Here is a 22,119-nt window from a genome sequence, read left to right on the forward strand (position 1 = left end):
AGCAAAGGTGTTAAAGCACCTTTAGGCTAAATGCACACTGCATCTGTGCTCCCGGCGTATACGCTAAGGTTTCCATAGGCCTCCCATTCACCTGACCTACTAATGACCGGTAAGTATTGGCATACCATTTTCCAAATCTATAAGAAAAATCACAGCAGACTACGCTTTCCTGTATAGAGGGCTACCGCAGTCATGTGCTATATGTTTTTTTTTTTGTTTTTTTTTTACAATGGATCCCTATAGGTGACAGATACCACTGTATGGCATCCGTCACAAACCTCCATCGGATGTATATGTGCTCAGCTTAAATGACTGATGGTAGGATCGGGTGCAATATATTCAAGCTTAGCTACACTTTCTAGTAATGCCACAGAGTGAAAGTTGAGTAATGCCTCATTATACAGTCATTACTCTTAATTTACGTAAGACTAAACAACCCTTTCGGCTTGTTGTTACTGATGTGCGCTACCAATCAGAACACTTAAAATCGTTGTCTCATCACAGTTAACTCCTTTCAAAATGCGGCACCCAGTACAAACAGCAGATCGCCCACCGCTGGCACCTGGCTGATCTTGCCAGGAGAAGCTGCAACCACCCAGGTGCTATGTAGTAATACAAGCCAGCCCATCACATGAATGATCATCCTGTAATACAAGAATGGCAAAATGTCACCAAAAACAGGATTCTAGGTTCCTGCTCATAGAAGGAAATCCCAACCAGTGGAGAGGGAATAACTAGTTATTAGTATTATTTATTGTACCAGCGTTTATGGTGGCCCAATGTGCCTTTTATAATATAGTAAATGACCTCATCACATGTAACTCACTGAAGGACCTGTGATGATGGTTGGAGTTGGTTAAAATATTGAAGGACCTGTGATGACGTCACCCTTATGTGATCAGGGGCAGAGCTCAGAGTTCTGGTGATTCAGCTGCTTACTGAGGTGAAATCGTGGCTGGGATGAAGGACCTGTGATGATGTCACCGTCATATGCTCAGGGGAGGAGCATGTAACTCACTCATAGACAACTGGACGTTAGTACTTTGATTTGCTGATCGGTGGGGTTGATCTCAAGAACAGGGGTTCCTTTTCCCTCATCCTCCTCACTATGTGTTAGTGAAATCCCCACAGTTAGGAGGAGACTGAATGGAGCACTGGTCACGGAAGCAGACTAGTGTTCCATTCATGCTCAATTGGAATGCCAAGTTCCAGAGCGGCAATCCATCTGATCAGCAAGTTATACTTGATATTCTGCTACAACCCCTTTAGAGCACGTCGCCTCCACTGACTTATATGTGTGAGATATAGGTCCATAATAGGACATTTATCTAATCCCCTTCCCAATGATACTTACATCAGGCTTTATGAAATATTTCAAAGTGCCATCCATCTCTGTCAGGACAAACTTCCTTGCCAAATACTGTCCATTATCTCTTCCTCTCTTGAATAAGATTCCTTCCTTCACCCCTGAAATGACAGTTGTTACTTCTAACATCTAGTGGGATGTATACACCGTGTGCCACAGACAGAAGTGATTCCATTAATTATTATTATTCCACTTTTTATTTTACCAAGGATTATGTTCGGTCAACCTAGACAAATATATTTTTCAAAGCACTCTTTATCCATTGGAAAATGTTTACGTTTTAAAGGGCCACTCTGGCGAAAACACATTTTTCCATCCTTGCTCCCCTCACTTGATTGTGTCACACTCTGGAGGTCTCTTCTATGTATTCCTGTTACTTCCATGAAGTGCAACCCCTGTCTGATGCTTATCAGCACAGCATTAGCTAATGTTATACCATTCTGCTTGCAGGGGCAGTTTAATTATAATAATTATCATTACCTTCTGTATTCACCTATATAGGCTACACACCATAAGTATACAGTCAGGAGGATGAGCTGTGATCTCCTCTACTATAACTGTATGACGGGAGCTATGTGATCATCATCAGTTACTGTGATAGGAGTGTCTGTGCAGGCAGCTGTAGTGGTAGATCTGTGTAACAGCAACAGACTGACTGAGAATTGGACTAGAATATTAATCCATATCTCCAAGCAGATCTGAGCTGGTCAGTATTGAAATCACATGACCATCTGAGGGAAAAGACAGAAAGAAATAACTAACCAAAGTAACATTAGTTCACTTATATATACTGGTGGCATAGCAAGATCATGAATGCATTTTAAAAATCCCCAGAGTGGCCCTGATGAAACGCAAAAGATTCTGAAAGCTATGCAACAGAAGAGTTCCTGCTCTACGAATAGTGAACTATGGGGAAAAAAGTTTTCTTGTGTATGTTATAATATAAATAAATGCTGATAATAAGATGCTGTGTTATAAACCTGCCTCCTTACCACCAGGAAGGCCATCAGAACCTTCTTTTTTCATAAACTGTTGGCGTTCATACTTAGCCCGGATCCACTGTTCTCGCAAGACACTGTAAACAACAGAGATTGAGAAGAACATTTAAATAGTTAACTATGCAAAAGAATGTAATATAACAGGGGCCGCATTATTGTTGCCTTCAAAGGGCCATTTATTATTGGAATATTATAATTTAAAGGATATATTAAAAATGAAGGGGAGAACAGACAGATGAGAGTCCAGAAAAAATGGGGCACAAGTCTCCCAACACAAACACTTGACTCTAACTGCCAAGTAGTCAGAGAAAAGGAAAAATTATGGGAGTTGGCAGAACCTGGTGAAAGTTTCCAAAAAAATTCCTTAGTCAGCAGTTTAATATAATTTCCTCTCCAATCCGGCAGCAGGCTCACAGGATATGGACAGGCAGGTAGGAACAGACTATCCTCTGCAGTATGGTAGAGAGGACTAGGCGGGATGTACAAGCTGTCTGAGGGTCTCAGCCCCGGCAAGCAGCGCTGTACTGCAGAATAGGCTCAGTGGGTATGCACACCAAAGGCTCTGAAGGCTGTAGTAAGAACTACAGCACTCAGTTTGCATGCTCCAAATGTCAAAGTGTAGCCACAGCTGCAATCCTGGTACCCAGTGGCAAGCCGCAAAAAAGTCCACAGTGACCCAGAGAGTTTTCCTGGCACAACTCAGGACTCTCTGATCCAGAAGAGGCTCTTCTGCTTACAGATCTTGCGGGCCATATAAAATAACGGGGCAGGACGCATCCAGCCCGCAGGTCTTGATTTTGACATATGCACTATAATATGGAAATCATGAGTTATTAAAGTTCTTATCTTTTCACTGCTTGGGATCTCTGAAGCAAACAAGGAATGTAAACACAACAAGCGCACTAAAAGGGAGTGTTGTACAAAAAAAAAAAAAAAGTAGCTCAGAAAAATATTAGTGCTATTAATAGGCCAGTTATAACCCCTTAATGGCCCATCAGCAGGGCAGGCCATCAATAGTAGATTGGTGGGTTCTTGAGTGGCAAACACCTAACAATCAGTTGTATGCTGAGTCATACAATGAGCTTATTTCTACAGGAAGCACAAAGCTCTGTTCCCACTGCAGTGGCTAGTCTTGGTATTGAAGACCAAGTTCCCATTCAGTTCAATGCAAGCTGGGCCTGCAGTATCCAGTATGGCCACTGCAGTGGGAACAGAGCTTTTCTGCATCCTGAGCACAAGCACATAGATCCAGGGAACATCTGATTGGTGGGAGTCCCTGGAAATGGACAACCATTGTTCTATTATTGATTACCTATCCTGCTATATAAACTATATAGTTTATAACTGGACAACCCCTTTAGGTGCTAACAATGCTATTCACCCCTTGAAAACAGTATCACTATATAGGTATAGAAAATAAGAGTGCTATACAATGTATACCTAACTATTACTAGCAAAGTGCTCAACAACAGTGTCAGACAGTGCAATAAAACACCACATTACTACTATGCAGTGGCCAAACATTGGCATATACTTCATGTGTATTTCATACCACCAAAGTACCCAAATAACAGAGGCATGCAGACTAAATCAATAGCCCAAAGATGACGAAGGTCCTTTTTATCATATAGATGTAAACCTATATGATTTTTCCCAAATCTGCAGGTATAAAATGCCATTAATACCTACTTGAGATAGTTAAGCATACACCAATCTTTACAGCTGTGGAAAGCAGCACAGAAGGGGAATAGGTGAGGGGAAATGATTTGTATAAATTATATATTAGTATTATCTAGGAGGATACATAGGTTATATCATCCTATACAAAGGCCCATTTACACACACAGATATCTTTCAAAAGATTGAAAGATCAGAGATCGTTTTGCATAAAGTACTAATAGGCACTAATTGCTATTAGTACTTTATTAGCTTCATTTGCATGCAAATGAGCTTCTAGCAGCTGTTGCGGAACTCAGCAGGAGGTCCGAGCTCTGTAATTAGCTCCACTGTTCAGCCACAGGCTCCCCGTGGAGAATTCAGCACCATGGACAGCAGACACAACCTGCTGTCGGGCTTATCAGCTGTTCTGCTGAAGGATGTTTTTTTTTGTAAGCAGAACTAAAAACTTAAAGTCCTTCGCCAGAAAACTGAAAGATGGGCCCATTTAGACACAACAATTATCGCTCAAAAGCGATAATCGTTGTGTCTAAGTGCGCCTTTACTTTAAAAAAATTAAAAATTTTAATTAAAACATTAAAATTAAAAAAACCACAATAGTGTTTGTAACTGCAGCTACCACTAACAACCAAGATAAATACTGAAGCATAATCAATAAGCTTTCTTTCCAAAGGGTTGTGCTAAGTTATAAACTTATTCCCTATCCGCAAGACAGGGAATAACTTTATGTCCATTGGGGTTGGTCCACTGGGACCTCCACTGATCCCAAGAATGGGTTCCAGAAAGTCCCCGCAGGCACAACTGCCACTCCACTAATTTCAATGAGAACAATGGAAACTACACAGCACAAGCGCTTGGCAAGCTCGGGCGCTCCCATTGAAATTAATGGAGCAGCAGTGCTTCATTCATGCAAGGACCTTCAGCACCCACATTCTCGGGATTAATAGGGTAACAGCAGTTGAACTCCTACTAATCAAAAAGTTATCCCCTCTAACTTGGCAAAAGCCCTTTAAAAGCCATAGTCAGAGAGAATTATCAAAATCAGTAAAAAGAAGAGTAGAGTGGTTGCAATTTTCATTTTAAGGACTTTTCCAAGAGTTAAAAAATTCTCTGGGTAGGAAATGGGTCAGAATAAGGGGGAAGAAAACTATTCTGACCGCTGCTCAGAGGTCCTTCCAGAGTAAAAAAACCCGATCCCCGCTGCTCCTGTTCCAGAAGAGGCTGCAGCAGTCACATGCCATTCATTGTACAAGTGACCGTGTAGCCAATTATTGGCTTCAGCAATGGCAGGTGATCACTGAAGCCAGTGATTGGCTGAGCAGTCATCTGTATGATGAACATCACGTAACCGCTGCAGCTTCTTCTGGTAACAGAGCAGCAGCAACTAGGGCTTCTACTCTGGTGTGATGGAGGCTTCTGAGCAGCGAGTATGCCTTATTTTCTATACTAACCCATTCCTTGCCAAAAGAAATAATTCTTTAACTCTCAGAAAAACGGATAGCTGGAAGCTGATTGGATGCTATGAAGAACTGCGCTACTTTGCTTTGTACAATTTGTTCACATCATAGCAAATGGTCTCAAACTAACAGCAAGGAGAAGATGAACATCCCATCAATGAATTGTTCATACATTCATCTCATTAGGAGGATTAAAGCTGGATATCAACATATACATAATGTAGAACTGAAGCAAATTAGTCTGCAATCATCATTTAACAGTATGGCCAATAATGTGGCAGTAATAGTCCATGAAGATCATAATGCTCTTTCTTATCGACACCATTGAAGACTTTTCAATCAATTTCGTATGTAACTTGGACAAAGTAAATAAATAAATAAAAAACTACACACCAATTACACTCACATTCAACATAACCATGTCCATTGTAAGCTGGCATCTTCAGGCACAACACTATAGGTTTAAGGGTTTTTTTCTAGGACTTTACTATTGATGACCTGAGCTGTGCCTGCAATTATCAACCCAGGTCACTGCAAGGCGTATGGAGCTGTCAGTTGCTGTCTCTGTCCCTACTGACAGCTGGTGCAATATCAGCTCCTCACTGGGGGTCCCACTGATCAACTATTGATGACCTGTCCTGAGGATAGGTCACGAATAGTAAAATTCCAGAAAACCCCATTAACATAAGTAAAAGAAAAGATGGAAAAAGTCCCTGATAGGTGTACTTACTGGCAGTCCGCATATGTGGGTCTGTAGTAATAGACGGGAACATGAGCTTCATATTTAGCTTTAGCTGCATTATTGCCATGGCTGTCAAGAAACTAAAGGTTCAAGTGAGAAAGTTAGTAAAACTAAGAGTTAAAATTCTAGAAGGAAATATCACTATATAACTTTGCTTATAAGAGGGCAGTGTGATCTTCAGATCTAGCAGAGCAGAATGCAAATCTACATTGAAGGCTTAATTTGGAGCCTCTGGTGTAGAACGGGCACAAAATCCTGCACTATTCTATCCAGAAAAATACTAGCTGACATGCTGGAAGCCCAGTTGACCCCATTATAGTCCGTAGATTCTAATGAAGAGACCTTAGTATCTCTCCATGGCGCCGCTCCACCGTACATCGCTTCCCTCCTGTCCATACATCACCCATCCTGCATGCTCCGCTCTGCTAACACACTCAGAGTAAACACCCCTCTAATACGAAGCTCATATGCTCGCCTACAGGACTTCTCTAGAGCAGCACCAATCCTTTGGAACGCTCTACCTTAAGGCATCCAGACAATTCCTGATGCACGAAACTTCAGACGCGCCTTTAAAACGCACCTCTTAAGGGAGGCATACCAAATCTGCTGGCCAAGTCCCCCTGCTCCCCAATATGCCTCCTGCCTTTTACTATGGCTTTCCACTTTTGCCTATCATGTACCCTTCCTGCCCCATACCTCCTGTACTATCCCCACCCCTTTTGTGTCCTAAAAACCGTATATTACATGTTATCATCGCATTACTGTGTTCCCCCTTGCTCCACCGCCTGCCCCTGTACCTTCTATATCACCCCCACCCCCTTTGTTTCCAAATAATTGAATACCACATGTAACTTTTGTATTTTCTGTAATCTTCATATTGTTTGTGTTCCCCATGTGCCTCGATAGCACTGCGGAATAAGTTGGGCTATACAAATAAAGATTATTGTTATTAGTCTGTAAAGCTTGCTGCTTAACATTTTTTTTATTTTTGGTAGCCCTTAAGGTCTCCTGCAGACGGTCGGATTTGCACTGCGAAATCCAGAGCGGGATTACGCCACCGGATTCTGCTGCTGCAAATGCAGCTCATAGCATGCTATAAGAATTCGCGATTTCCTGCCCACGAGTGGAAATCTATTGCAATTGTCCGCTTGCGGGGGAGAAATCAAAGCATGCGGCAATTTTGTGCGGGCTATGCATGGCCGGCTTCCATTGAAGTCAATGGAAGCAGTCCCTCCTGTGGCCATGCTGCAATCATCATTATGGCAATGACGTGGCGTCCTCTGTACTGCGCATGTGTGCCGGCCTGCACATTCACAGCAGAGGAGAAGACCAGTGGAAAGGTACATGGGAATCACCGGCCGGACAACGGTTCGAACTCCACTGCGGGAATTCCGCAAGCGGGGTCTGATCTGCTCATGTGCAGGAGGCCTAAAATGTATTATATTTGTGAGAATATGATTTTGTTTCTCTTAGTAAAACTTACATATGACTAACTGCAACACTTTTCTATATGTGCCTATTGTCTAAGTAACAACTCCATAAGCACCTGTGGATTTCCGCAGCAGAAGACCTGCGATTCTTTGCGGAAAACAATTGTGGAAGATCGTGGATTCATGCGTTTTTCCACGTGGATGTACGTGTATGCATAGCGTATTGTCTGCGCAGAAAAAAGATTTCTTTCCCCTCCAGCTAGCATTCCAGCTTTTCTACCTATCTCGCTATCGTGTTGCGAGTGTTTCCGCTGCTTATACACAATGTTAATTGCATATGGGCTACGCATAGCTCGCATCCATAGACATCTATTGAGGCAGCGAAATCTGCGCTAAAATGGAGCAACGGCAGTTCTCAGCAGGACACCAGCTGAAAGCTCTGAGAACAATGCAGCTGTTTGCATATACAAAACAGCTGCTTTGTCTCTGGAGCTATCGCGACTGTATCCTGCTCTGCCTGCATTAACTCTTAAGTAGCTAATTAGCTACTTAGAGTTAGTTATGCAACGATGATTGCTCAAAACTGCACTCAAACTGTCATTTGAGCGATTATCTTTCAGTGTAAATGGGCCTTAAAAAAAGAGAACGCAGCATATTCTATTTTACCGTGTATTAAAGGGGTTGTCCCGCGAAAGCAAGTGGGGTTATACACTTCTGTATGGCCATATTAATGCACTTTGTAATGTACATTGTGCATTAATTATGAGCCATACAGAAGTTATTCACTTACCTGTTCCGTTGCTGGCGTCCTCGTCTCCATGGTGCCGTCTAATTTCAGCGTCTAATCGCCCGATTAGACGCGCTTGCGCAGTCCGGTCTTCTCCCTTCCGAATGGGGTCGCTCGTGCCGGAGAGCTGCTCCTTGTAGCTCCGCCCCGTCACGTGTGCCGATTCCAGCCAATCAGGAGGCTGGAATCGGCAATGGAGCGCACAGAGCCCACGGTGCACCATGGGAGAAGACCCGCGGTGCATCGTGGGTGAAGATCCCGGCGGCCATCTTACTAAGGTAAGTAAGAAGTCGCGGGAGCACGGGGATTCGGGTAAGTACTGGACTTTTTTTTTTTTACCCCTGCATTGGGTTTGTCTCGCGCCGAACGGGGGGGGGGGCTATTGAAAAAAAAAAACCCGTTTCGGCGCGGGACAACCCCTTTAAGTCTGAACAGTCCTATTGTTTTCTAGCGGTGCGTTAAGAACGCAGTACATACACAATTACATCGCCGGCTGCCCGATACCTCTCGTTAGGCGCCTACAAAGATGCCCAGTCAGCCATCTCCTATTAAGGCAATTAATGCCAGAATAGTTAGCAGGGAGTTCCATTTAGAAATTTGGGTGAACTTATGCATTAAAACTAGAGTCGAGCGAGCATTGCCTTTAGCGAGTACCTGCCCGCTCGATACTGAAGGTTCGGGCGCCGGCGCGGGGGAGCGGTGAGTAGCGGCTGTCAGCAGGAGGGAGCGGGGGGGGGGGGGGGGAGAGAGGGAGAGAGAGATCTCCCCTCCGTTCCTCCCCGCTCTCCCCTGCAGCTCCCTGCCCGCCGCCGGCACCCGAACCTTCAGTCTCGAACGGGCAGGTACTCGCTAAAGGCAATGCTCGCTCGAGCAATTGCCTTTAGCGAGTATACTCACTCATCTCTAATCAAAACCTATTCACTGCAAGAAATGGAATACCTGGCATGATATCGGGGAAGCTGATTGACTGATAGCGCGCTGGCTTCACATTTACATACATAGGGAAACTTTACCTCCTTGTGCACTGGACCCCCAAACAGACACTTTACAATATATTGTTAGCACTGTGTTTGGGCTATGGGGCAACATATGTAGAATACTAAAAGGACTATATGTGTGCCTGCTATAGCGGTCCTGCTTATAATTAACCCCGTCCTTTCCACTGCTACATCTCATTTAAGGGAATCATCAGGAGTGTTTTATATTCTATCCAGCACACCTTCATTTCCTAATTCTGGGTCACACTGGTTCAGTGGGCCGTATCTGTGGACATAGAGGGGTCAATATTATGCACCAGTTTCCCCGTTTTGTGATATCATATATAGGGCCAATGAAGTATTAAAGAGGTGCATTTTGGAATGTATCTGAAAGTGTAGATATTTAGTAATCATCACATACTATCTTAACTCCTTTTTGTGAATATTATCAATCTGTGAGACCGCAAAGAGGCTCTTAGATAATTTTTAAAAAGGGAATAACCTTCCCGATCTGCTGATCTTACTGAATTAACAACTAGGGGGTGTCTCCACCTGCAGTACAAACACTAATAAGGTATATTGACACACTGCGTTTGGAACAATAGTACAATCAAAGAGAACAGGTTTCTTCTCTTTTTCGGGGTGGGGGAATTTTCTGGCTATCAATAAATCCCCCCCCCCCCTCATTTTTGAAAAATATATGTCTCAGTCTGTCCATTAATAGGTTTTTAAGAATTTTCAATAAAGTTAGTAGTTTTAATTACATTTCTTCTTTAGTGATTAGTTCTATAAATTTAACTGAAGGAATATACTGTCTCGGTGACTCTTAAGTAGCTAATTAGCTACTTAAAGTTAGTTATGCAAAGATGATTGCTCAAAACTGTCACTCAAACTGTCGTTTGAGCGATTGTCTTTCAGTGTAAATGGGCCTTAAAAAAAGAACGCAGCATATTCTATTTTACCACGTATTGATGACGTGTTGTCAGAAAGTCCTCCAGGGGGTGGGGCGGCAAAGACACACTGGATCAGCAGGTAAATAAAACTTGCTCAGTTTTATTATAAAGTAAAGTCCAAACAAAGCCAAAGCAAAATAGAGAAGTCCTTCTCAAAATAACAGGGGCACCACGCAGGGTGCTCAGGTCCACACAGTGAGGCCTTAGTCAGACGGGCGTTTTTTCGCCCGATTTGCGCATGCGCATGCGTCCGGCGATTTTTTAAAACCATTGCTTTGCAATGGTATCGGACACATGAGCGCTTTTTATGCGCTCGTCCGATAAATTATAGAACAGAAATCGCAGATCGCACCTATCTGCGATCTGCGATTCCTGTTCTCTTCTCTATATGCGCTCAATGGGGCCGGCGGCAGCTGAGACAATCAGGGGCAGGCCTGACTCACACCCCCTTCACACCCACTGCAGGCCGGCCGCGCTGAACTCCCGCTGCCGGGACAAGGTGAGTATATATATTTTTTTTATTTTAACACATTTCTGGATGAATTGCAGGTAAGGGCTTATATATTTAAGCCCTTCCCGACAATTCATCCCACACTCGCCCGCAGCGCATTGCTTTCAATGGAGCCGGCTGTATTGCCGGCTCCATTGAATGCAATGCGCTGGACAGCTCCGGCCCGTTTCTAATGAAACGCGGCTAGGAGCAGATTTTTGGGCCCCGGTCACGCGATTTGCGGATGCGCATCCGTCATGCGATCCGCAAATCGTGCGAAAAAACGCCCGTCTGACTAAGGCCTGAGGTGTTGCTCCCTCCTCAGCTTGACAGACACTGACTCCCTGGAGCTGCAGTCTTTTATGCTCCAGTAAGGGGGTTAGTGCCTATAGCTGAGTTGAGAGCCAGGGTGAAGCTATGGACTGGATCTCCACCATGTCCACACTGAGAGCCTGGGAGGGAGATATACTCCATCCACAACCTCACCCATTACCTGCTTACAGTGTGAACAGCCCTATTGTTTTCTATGGGTGCGTTAAGAACGCAGTACATACAGAATTACATCGCGTATTACGGCATTTTTTCCGCTTGCAGCTAGGAAACATAAGAAGAAGCATTAAAAAAACAAACAAACAGGGAGCCAGTGTAGGACAGTGTGCTTAAAATAAGTTGTTCATGCGCAGCCATATGCGTGCAAAAACACAAAAATGCAGTTCCCTACGTCGGTAAAAAGCTGTGATTTTTATGCCGCATGTATTTAGTTCTCTTTATTGTTACTTATCTCCTAAACTATTGCCCTCTAAAATATGCTGCATAATGCCGCTAATCTCTTTTATCAACAAGCTTTACTCACTACAAATATGTCTCAAGCCGCTTATTTTACTTCAAACTTTTGACCTTCGGTTCTAACTTTTGTTATACATCAGGCATGCATAAAAGTTTTTAATACTTTACAAAGTATATTTCAAAAACAGTCAAAAGTCTGTTTCTTTCAGATGATAAAGTTAATCAAAATATATAAAAAGTTATTATATTCATATTTGCCATAGTGGGGTGTAATAGTGAATATGTCTACGTTAAGAGGGGGATATATCCAGTAATCCAATTCAGCCACTTCATTCTCCGTAATATGATTATCTCAGCCTGAGATTTCCTTTTTCACTTCAATGGGATAAGCAGAAGCTTTTACCTAGTTTTATTTTTGTAGGTTGTAAATGTACTTTATATCATAATGTAATGTGATAAATGGGCTTTATTATCTTTAGGTCCCCAGTGATGAGAGGAAAACAATATATTGAATATCATGGTTTATAATAAAGTATAAGGAAATGATTTGTACATGGTATGAAAGAAGAAAGGGTTCCATTACCTGAATCTGGTCTTCTTCCCATTTGGCCATAGTCAAAGACTTCACTTTACTGATTTCAGGGAGATTCCGGTGAATGCCACAACAGGTCACACACACAAAGACCCCCAGAGTATAGGAGGCCCATTGAGGGTCTTAAATAAAAAATACAAGATGGTCAGTGAAGGCTGTGTTTCTGGATGTTGCATGGATACAAAAGTGGGCATATTAGTCCTCCTCCACAATTACAACAGAAATAAAGAGCTTATACTGCCATAAAAAACATGTCTGGCCTTGGCTGGATTTATATGGTATTATCATTATTATATCAGTACTGCGCCAGTGTCATGTCCGTTAAGCCCTATGTTGGTCCACTGGGTTTCCTCCACGTTTTCATTCATATTATTTTGTAGAAACATAATAACCCAAGAGGCCGACGTCATACTGAATGCATGAAATATCTAGATTCACAATGTAGTGTGTTTTTTTCCCCTGCTTCTTTAACCCCTTAGTGGCCAAACCAGTTTATGCCTTAACGACCAACTTTATTTTTCAATATTTTCATCATCCCAATACAGCAGCCATTACTTTTTAAGTTTTCCATCAACTTAACCGTACGAGGGCTGGGTTTTTTGCAGGACAAGTTGTATTTTCTAGTGGCATCATTTAATATACATATAATGTATATTTTTTTTTTTGTACGGGGATTGGGGAAAAGATTTGTTTTTGTGTTGCTGCATTCCAAGAGCCATAACATTTTTATTTTTCCTTCGACAGAGCTATATAGGGGCTTGTTTTTTGCAGGATGAACTCTAGTCTACATATATATACTATGGATGCTGCAGCTAAAGTAGAAAACTACAAAGTAAGAAGACAAAAAAGAAAGTGTGAATATATCCAGATGGGACATAGATGTAAAAAAAGTAAAAACTGAATAAAATACAAATATATTGGGGAAAAAAACAACAAGCAACTGCCCATGCCTACCATACACAATGAATATAAAATATGGCCATAAAAATATGCATGTGTGAATAAGGCCGTAGAGCTCCATTATTAGAAGACCTGTTAAAAGGTCAGACATTGATTTATTGAAGAATAAAACATGGCAGAGTACGACGTTTTGGCTGACACAGCGGCTTGACAAAGGCCGCTATGTCAGCCGAAACGTCGTACTCTGCCATGTTTTATTCTCTGATGTTCCATTAAAAACAAGGATTTTATTCACAAGATGACAGCGTAAAGACTTTTTCCCGCTGTGCTGCTTTCTGATTCATTTTGGATTACCATCTTTGGTCCACTGAAGTCTGGATCGTTTGTGAAGCAGCACAAAATTACACTCTGCTCACCCACAGAGGTGGTATTCCTTTTGGTTTGCTGCTGTCTCCTTCCCTTATCTCATTGATTTGTTGAAATGCTACCTTCTAATAGGTGGTGTTGTAGAGGCATTCTTCCATCTCCGTATCTGCATAATCAAATTTGAGCATGCATGACCTAAAGCCCCATTTAGACACAACAATTATCGCTCAAAATTCGCTCAAAAGCCATCTTTTGAGCAATAATCGTTGTGTGTAACTGCACTGACATCCTGCAGTTTTCGTTAAGCCATCACTCATCGTTGTCTTTCAGAGCCTTATCAGGGATTCATAGCGGGATATAGCTGATACTATTGTTTTAGCTGTATCCCGCAGCCTGATGACAGGTGAGGTATGAAGAACAGAGCGGTCCAGCTCTGTTTTCCATACCCTGCTCGGATTTCTCGGTTGTATAACAGCCAGGCGCTCCGAGCAGAGAACAGCTGGATGCAGAAGACAAGCGGGGAGGCCACGCTCCTCCACTCGGAGCGCTCGACTGTATAACAGCTGGGCACTCCGAGCCGGGAACAGCTGAATGCATAAGACAAGCGGGGACACCCTGCTTGTCTTTTGCATCCTCCACTCGGAGCGCAAGGTGATCGCTCAACGTTTGAGGGATCATCTTGCGCTGTAAATGACACAACGATTATTGTTTGAGAGATAATCGTTGTGTCTAAATGGGCCATTATAGGTTTCTTCACACCTACTAGGAACTCTTATTAAGGAGGACAATGAACAGCTGCAAATGGACCTAGATAAACTGGGGGCTTGGGAAGAAAAATGGCAAATGAAGTTCAATATAAATACATTGATAACTACACTAAATGGGGTACTGCTGGGGAAAATTGAGATGGAAAAAGACCTGGGGTTATTAGTTGACTGTAGACTTAACTAGAGCAGTCAATGCCAGTCAGCTGCTGCAAAGGCAAATAAAGTTTTGGGGTGCATTAAAAGAGGTGAAGAGGCGAGGGACTAGAACATTATTCTTCTACTATATAAGGCACTTGTCAGGTCTCACATAGAATACTGTGTACAGTTCTGGACATCGGTGCTCAGGAAGGATGTTGCAGTACTTGAAGGGGTTCAAAGAAGGACAACTAAATTAATAAACAGAATGGGAGGACTGGAATATCCAGAGAGGCTATCAAAATTGGGATTATTTATCCTGGAAAAAAGACTGTTAAGGGGCGACCAAATAACTATGTATAAATACATTAGGGGACAATACAAGGATCTCTCCCATGATCTGTTCTTATCCAGGACTGTGACGGTAACAAGAGGACATTCTCTACGTCTAGAAGAAAGCCGTTTTCATCACCAACATAGAAGGGGGTTCTTTACTGTAAGAGCAGTGAGACTGTGGAACTCTCTGCCTGAGGATGTGGTGATGGCAACATCAATAGAGGAGTTTAAGAGGGGACTAGATGCGTTTCTAGAGTGCTAGGATATTACAGGATATAAGCATTAAATAGTTAGAAGGGTTGTTGATTCGGGTATCTTCCGACAGCCAGTCTTGGAGTCAGGTAGAAACTCCAAATGTTGAAACATTAAATGTTGATCCAGGGATTATTCTGAATGCCATTATGGAGTCGGGAAGGAATTTTCCCCCCCAAAATGGAATAAATTGGCTTCTGCCTCATTGGCTTTTTCTTACCTTCCTCTGGATCAACAAGGAGTGGGGGTGTGGGTGGACATTTGTCTTTTTTCAGCATGTTACTATGTAAAATATACCCTTCCTGACCCACATCATAGGCATCTCAAGCAACCCACTGTACACTGATGAGGGGCAAAAACTTTGAAACACTCTGTCTGCACATGGTTATCTTTTCCTTCTGGAGAAGACGTTGGCTTATATTCCTAGTCATTGTAAGATGGTCTCTTAAAAAGTCAGGCATTGACTTGTAGGTATGCTACTTTCTAACAGGTGGCGCTACAGGGGCAATGTATGATTTTCATATTTGTATATACAAATTTCCCAGAGTGTATGTATGAATGGTCTCATAAGTCTCCTCACACCTTCTAGGGGGCTCTCCCTATGGAGGAACTATACCTTCCATGACCCACATCATAGGCCTCTCATTTAGCCAAACTAGCAACCTACTGTGTGCTTATGAGGGGCAAAGATCCTAAAACACTCTGTCTGCACATGGTCATCTTTTCTTTCTGGAGAAGACTTTGGCTTATATTCCCAGTCATTGTTACAAGGCTTGCTAAACAAATGTCAGACTTGAATGACATTGACTTGTAGATATGCTACTTTCTAATAGGCTGCAGATGCATTATACCACCTCCCTATTTGCATATACAAATTTCCCAGAGGAGCATGTATGGTTGGCTCATAATGGCTCATTCACAAATCTGTAAAACTGCTCCAGGCTGTACATTTGGACATATATTAAAACCTCCCTCCACAAAAAAAAAAAATCATGAAAATAGTTCTACAGCGCTCAGACAAAGCTGAATAACAGAAATTGAGACACAAAAAACTGGTGGCTCTGTGCATTGCTCCAGAAGCAATCAAATTACTAGAACAATAAGGTTCAACTTCTCCTTTATTTGGTGATATAGACAACTAGCATTAAAATACAATTTTCAGGACGAGAACTCTTGATCAGTTCAGCTGGATTGCATACAGTAAGGGGCCTGATAAAGGTGAGGTCCCAACTATAGGGAAGAGTAGGAGACTGTCGGTGGAGGGTCAGGAATGAAGACGTTTTCACAAATTTCACAGATTTGTGAAACCTTCTCCAGTCCTGTCCCCTGCACTCTCCACCAATATCCCGGTACTCTTTGATGGCAGTTGAGACCTCAAATTCATCAGGTCCATGAATGTATGTGATCCAGCTGAACTGATGAAGGGGTCTCACACCGAAACGTGTATTTCCGTCTCACCAGTTTTTTGTCTCTTCGTTCACCCACTTGGGTGACGCAGTATCTGTTCGGTAGCACCTCCAGAATAACTTGTACAATTCAAATCCATACAGCCCTTGCCTTTTCTTTAGGCCACGCCCACCACATGGGTTTTGCTCCACCCATTTTTCTATTCTGCATCTGCATTACGGAAATGTAAGCATTTACAATACTGGGGTAATGTAGCAGGATGTTGAGCAATATTGCAGCAGCTTCCTATTAGCTCTAATCATGTACAATAAGGAAATCACTGATTCAGGCTACTACTGAACGTTTAGCTGGGTTGGGCAAGGACAATAATTTACTGCTCCTTCCCCTTTGGCTACAGTTCTCATGGCTAAGACCGAGCACCTATGTGGAATTTTAATGTTATTCCCTAATGATGCAAAAAGTCAGAATAGGTTATTAAGAGGCTATACGGACTACAGTCCATAAGAGACGGGTATTTATTAGCCTTTTGTTGTCCCCATTGTTTGCACTTCATGGCTAAAACCTGCGCTAAGCTAACAAAGCTGCAAGACATTGCGAAAGTACAAAACACAGACAATACAGACGTGCACTGAGAATTAACTTGGAATTTATTCTGCATTTTTCCCTCCCATTATTTCCTTGTGTGCTTTTTTTACTGTGTTCAGCCCACCTGCCTCTTCTCTCCATTTCTCTCACCTGGCTCTCCGCAGTCAGCACATTTTGTATTTCCTTCCTTTCTTGACAAAATTCTGACCGACTTCTTGTTCCAATCCTGTTCCCCAGACATTCTAATATAAGGTATCGTTCAGATTACACGGACACTCTGTGACATGGAGACTTTTCTGGGCTGGATCTGTCAGCTATGCACTGTCCAGGTGCCCAAGTAGACTTGCAACCAAGTCTAGCTGTGTCCAGGTGCCAGCATCTACAGCCCCGCAAACAAGCCTATGTCCTCACAGGGCGAGGCGACTACGGTAGTACTCTGTACAAGATCCAACCTCTTATACAGACTGTTGCAAAGGGGGAGGGATTTTTTTAATTAGTAAACCTGTTTTTCAACATTTCAGTCTCACAAGATACTCAAAGGAGGCCACACAGTATCCGCCAGGACTTGCACATAGACACTGCTCTCACAGCTACAAAGTGAAACATTTCTCTAAACTTTTAGCGCAGTAATAACGCAGGCAAAAGAAAGCCGATGACGTCACCACTTTCAGTTTCCCTCCTGGTAGCATAGAAAGTGGTGTTCAAAAACGCAGTAAAACATTGTACATAGCATTCGTCAGAGCTAAAAATGCTCCCCATTGATTTCAATGGGCAACACATATAGTGAAGGAAATAAGTATTTGATCCCTTGCTGATTTTGTAAGTTTGCCCACTGTCAATGAAATGAACAGTCTATAATTTTTAGGGTAGGTTAATTTTAACAGTGAGAGATGGAATATCCCCCCCAAAAAAATCCAGAAAATCACATTGTCTAAATTATATATATTTATTTGCATTTTGCACAGAGAAATAGGTATTTGATCCCTTACCGACTATTAAGAGTTCAGGCTCCTCCAGACCAGTTAGACGCTCCTAATCAACTCGTTACCTGCATTAAAGACAGCTGTATAAGAGACTCCTGTCCACAGACTCAATTAATCCACCAGACTCTAACCTCTACAACATGGGCAAGACCAAAGAGCTTTCTGAGAATGTCAGGCACAAGATCATAGACCTGCACAGGGCTAGAATGGGCTACAAAACCATAAGTAAGACGCTGGGTGAGAAGGAGACAACTGTTGGTGCAGTAGAAGAAAATGGAAGACACACAAAATGACTGTCAATTGGCATCGATTTGGAGCTCCATGCAAAATCTCACCTCATGGGGTATCCTTCATCAGGAGGAAGCTGAGAGATCAGCTTAAAACTACACGGGGGGAACTGGTTAATGATCTCAAGGCAGCTGGAACCACAGTCACAAAGAAAACCATTGGTAACACTTTACGCTGTAATGGATTAAAATCCTGCAGTGCCCACAAGGTTCCCCTGCTCAAGAAGGCACATGTGCAGGCCCCTCTGAAGTTTGGATGATTCTGAGAGTGACTGGGAGAAGGTGCTGTGGTCAGATGAGACACAAATTGAGCTCTTTGGCATTAACTTAACTCGCCGTGTTTGGAGGAAGAAAAATGCTGCCTATGACCCAAAGAACACCATCCCCACTGTCAAGCATGGAGCTGGAAACATTATGTTTTTGGGGTGTTTCTCTGCTAAGGGCACGGGACTACTTCACCGCATCAATGGGAGAATGGATGGAGCCATGTACCGTAAAATCCTGAGTGACAACCTCCTTCCCTCCACCAGGACATTATAAATGGGTCGTGCCTGGGTCTTCTAGCACAACAATAACCCAAAACATACAGCCAAGAGCACATTAAGGTTATGGAGTGGCCTACCCAGTCTCCAGACCTTAATCCCATAGAAAACTTATGGAGGGAGCTGAAGATCAAAGTTGCCAAGCAACAGTCTTGAAATCTTAATGATTTAGAGATGATCTGCAAAGAGGAGTGGACCAAAATTCCTTCTGACATGTGCGCAAACCTCATCATCAACTACAAAAAATGTCTGACTGCTGTGCTTGGCAACAAGGGTTTGGCCACCAAGTATTAAGTCTTGTGTGCCAAAGGGATCAAATACTTATTTCTCTGTGCAAAATGCAAATAAATATATATAATTTAGACAATGTGATTTTCTGGATTTTTTGGAGATATTCTATCTTTCACTATTAAAATTAACCTACCCTAAAAATTATAGACTGTTCATGTCTTTGAGAGTGGGCAAATTTACAAAATCAGCAACGGATCAAATACTTATTTCCTTCACTGTAGCATTTACAAAACGCTTGAATGGCCGAAAATAGAAGAGGCAGCGCTCTAAAAATATGTTGATAGAAAAACTGCATTTGAACTCTAGTCTGAGGAGTCTCATTGAAATCAATGGAGGCGTTTTACAATGTTTAGCGTAACCTAAGGCTGGCTTCATGCGACCGGATTCCTATAGCAGAATCCGCAATGGGCATCTGCACGGATAATCAACAGCAAATCACACGCATTGAATGGTATGTACTTTCGGTATATCGCTCACACTGGCGAATACAAATTGTGTATTCCACTAGCGGAGAAAAAAAAATCGCAGCATGCTCTATTTTTCTGCGGACGGTCTCCATTGAAGTCAATGGCGGCTATCCGATCCACAGTCCATATGCAATTAACATTGTGCATAGACTGCAGGTACCCTTCACTAAACAATGATGTGGGAAATACAAATATTGAAAAGAAAATCTGTACTGCACATGAACAATGGCGATCCACTGTGGTCATCTATATATATAAAATTGAATGTATGTCTGCGTGTCTGTCTGTCTGTCTGTTTGTCCTTTATGCGCTACTACACCATTCATCCGATCGCCATGAAACTTTGGGAAGTTGTTGAGTACACTCCTGGGAAGATTATAGGCATAGTAAAACTATCCTACGATAAATGGCGCACATGCGAGCGTCGTCGACAGTTGCACCCCCCCTCCACGTAGATCGTTTGACTACTGCCACTAATTCTCTTACTTCCCGATGTCGTAGAAACATGAAATTTGGCAGGAGCATTGATTATGTCATAAATAGGAAAAGATAATGGGTCCCAACTCGATTATTCGATTCTAAGCGCAAAAGAATTAGCATCCAAATTTTACGTACGGAATCTAATTTTCTCACTTCCCAATGTCATAGAAACTTGAAATTTGGCACAAGCATTGATTATGTCATAAATAGGTAAAGTTAATGGGTCCCAACTCGATTATTCAATTCTAAGCGCCAAAGAATTAGCGTCCAAATTTTACGTACGGAATCTAATTTTCTCGCTTCCCAATGTCATAGAAACTTGAAATTTGGCATGAGCATTGATTATGTCATAAATAGGAAAAGCTAATGGGTCCCAACTCGATTATTCAATTCTAAGCGCCAAAGAATTAGCGTCCAAATTTTACGTACGGAATATAATTTTCTCACTTCCCAATGTCATAGAAACTTGAAATTTGGCACAAGCGTTGATTATCTCATAAATAGGAAAAGTTAATGGGTCGCAAGTCAATTATTCGATTCTAAGCGCAAAATAATTAGCGTCCAAATTTTACATACGGAATCTAATTCTCTCACTTCCTGATGTCATCTATTTATATAAAAAGGAATGTATGTCTGTCTGTCCTTTTTGCGTTACTACACCATTCATCTAATCGCCATGAAACTTTGGGAAGTTGTTGAGTACACTCCTGGGAAGATTACTGGCATAGTACAACTATCCTGCGAGCATCGTCGACAGTTATGCCCCCCAGACAAAGATCGTTTGATTTCCATCTCAAGCACAAAAGCAAAAGGCATTACGAGCAAGCGTGTTCAACTACAAAATGATGCATCCGCCGAACATTTCGCAAGACAATGGCTGGATATTGAGAATGCTGAGGTAAAATGAAAGCTGTGCTGTGATTGGTTGCAATTTCTTATACTGCTGAGGTAAAATGAAATCTGTGCTCTGATTGGTTGCTATTTCTTATACTGCTGAGGTAACATGAAAGCTGTGCTGTGATTGGTTGCTATATATTATCCTGCTGAGGTAACATGAAAGCTGTGCTGTGATTGGTTGTTATATATTATACTGCTGAGGTAACATGAAAGCTGCGCTGTGATTGGTTGTTATATATTATACCACTGAGGTAACTTGAAAGCTGCACTGTGATTGGTTTTTATCTAGATATATAAAAACGAATGTATGTATGTATGTATGTATGTATGTATGTCTTCGCGGCAACGCGCGACGGGTACGCTAGTCCTTATATATAAAGCTAAAAGCCCTCACTGACTCACTGACTCACTTACTGACTGACTCGCCAAAAGTTCCCCAACTTCCCAATGTCGTAGAAACATGAAATTTGGCGCAAGCATAGATTTTCTCCAAAATAGGAAAATAAAATTGGGTCCCAACTCGATTATTCAATTCTAGCGCAAAAGAATTGGCGTCGAAATTTAACGTACATAATCTAAATCTCTCACTTCCCAATGTCATAGAAACGGGAAATTTGGCACGAGCATTGATTATGTCATACATAGGAAAAGTTAATAGGTCCCAACTCGATTGTTCAATTCTATGTGCAAAAGAATTGGCGTCAAAATTTTACGTACATAATCTAAATCTCTCACTTCCCAATGTCATAGAAACGTGAAATTTGGCACGAGCATTGATTATGTCATAAAAAGGAAAAGCTAATGGGTCCCAACTCGATTATTCAATTCTATGCGCAAAAGAATTAGCATCCAAATTTTACGTGCGGAATGTAATTTTCTCACTTTCCGGTGTCAGAGAAACGTGAAATTTGGCATGAGCATTGATTATGTCATTAATAGGAAAAGCGAATGGGTCCCAACTCGATTATTCAATTCTAGCGCAAAAGAATTGGCGTCAAAATTTTACGTGCGGAATGTAATTTTCTCACTTTCCGGTGTCATAGAAACAGGAAATTTGGCACGAGCATTGATTATGTCATAAATAGGAAAAGCTAATGGGTCCCAACTCGATTATTCAATTCTATGCGCAAAAGAATTAGCGTCCAAATTTTACGTACGGAATCTAATTT

At 42.1% G+C, this 22,119-nt stretch overlaps 1 protein-coding gene across 1 annotated transcript in view; it reads right to left on the reverse strand.

The window, feature by feature from the left end:
- The window catches only part of LOC136621140 (arf-GAP with dual PH domain-containing protein 1-like), a 32,101-nt gene extending 14,657 nt beyond the window's left edge, over positions 1–17,444 (reverse strand). The window contains exons 1-5 of the mRNA XM_066596399.1: positions 17,154–17,444; positions 12,247–12,377; positions 6,229–6,320; positions 2,359–2,441; positions 1,355–1,467 (exon numbers count right to left, since the gene is read on the reverse strand). Of these exons, the coding sequence (XP_066452496.1) occupies positions 1,355–1,467; positions 2,359–2,441; positions 6,229–6,320; positions 12,247–12,377; positions 17,154–17,244 (510 nt within the window). The 5' untranslated portion in view covers positions 17,245–17,444. The remainder of the gene's footprint in view (positions 1–1,354; positions 1,468–2,358; positions 2,442–6,228; positions 6,321–12,246; positions 12,378–17,153) is intronic.
- Positions 17,445–22,119: the final 4,675 nt, after the last annotated feature.

Source organism: Eleutherodactylus coqui, chromosome 3 (assembly GCF_035609145.1).
Source record: "Eleutherodactylus coqui strain aEleCoq1 chromosome 3, aEleCoq1.hap1, whole genome shotgun sequence".
NCBI lineage: Eukaryota > Metazoa > Chordata > Amphibia > Anura > Eleutherodactylidae > Eleutherodactylus > Eleutherodactylus coqui.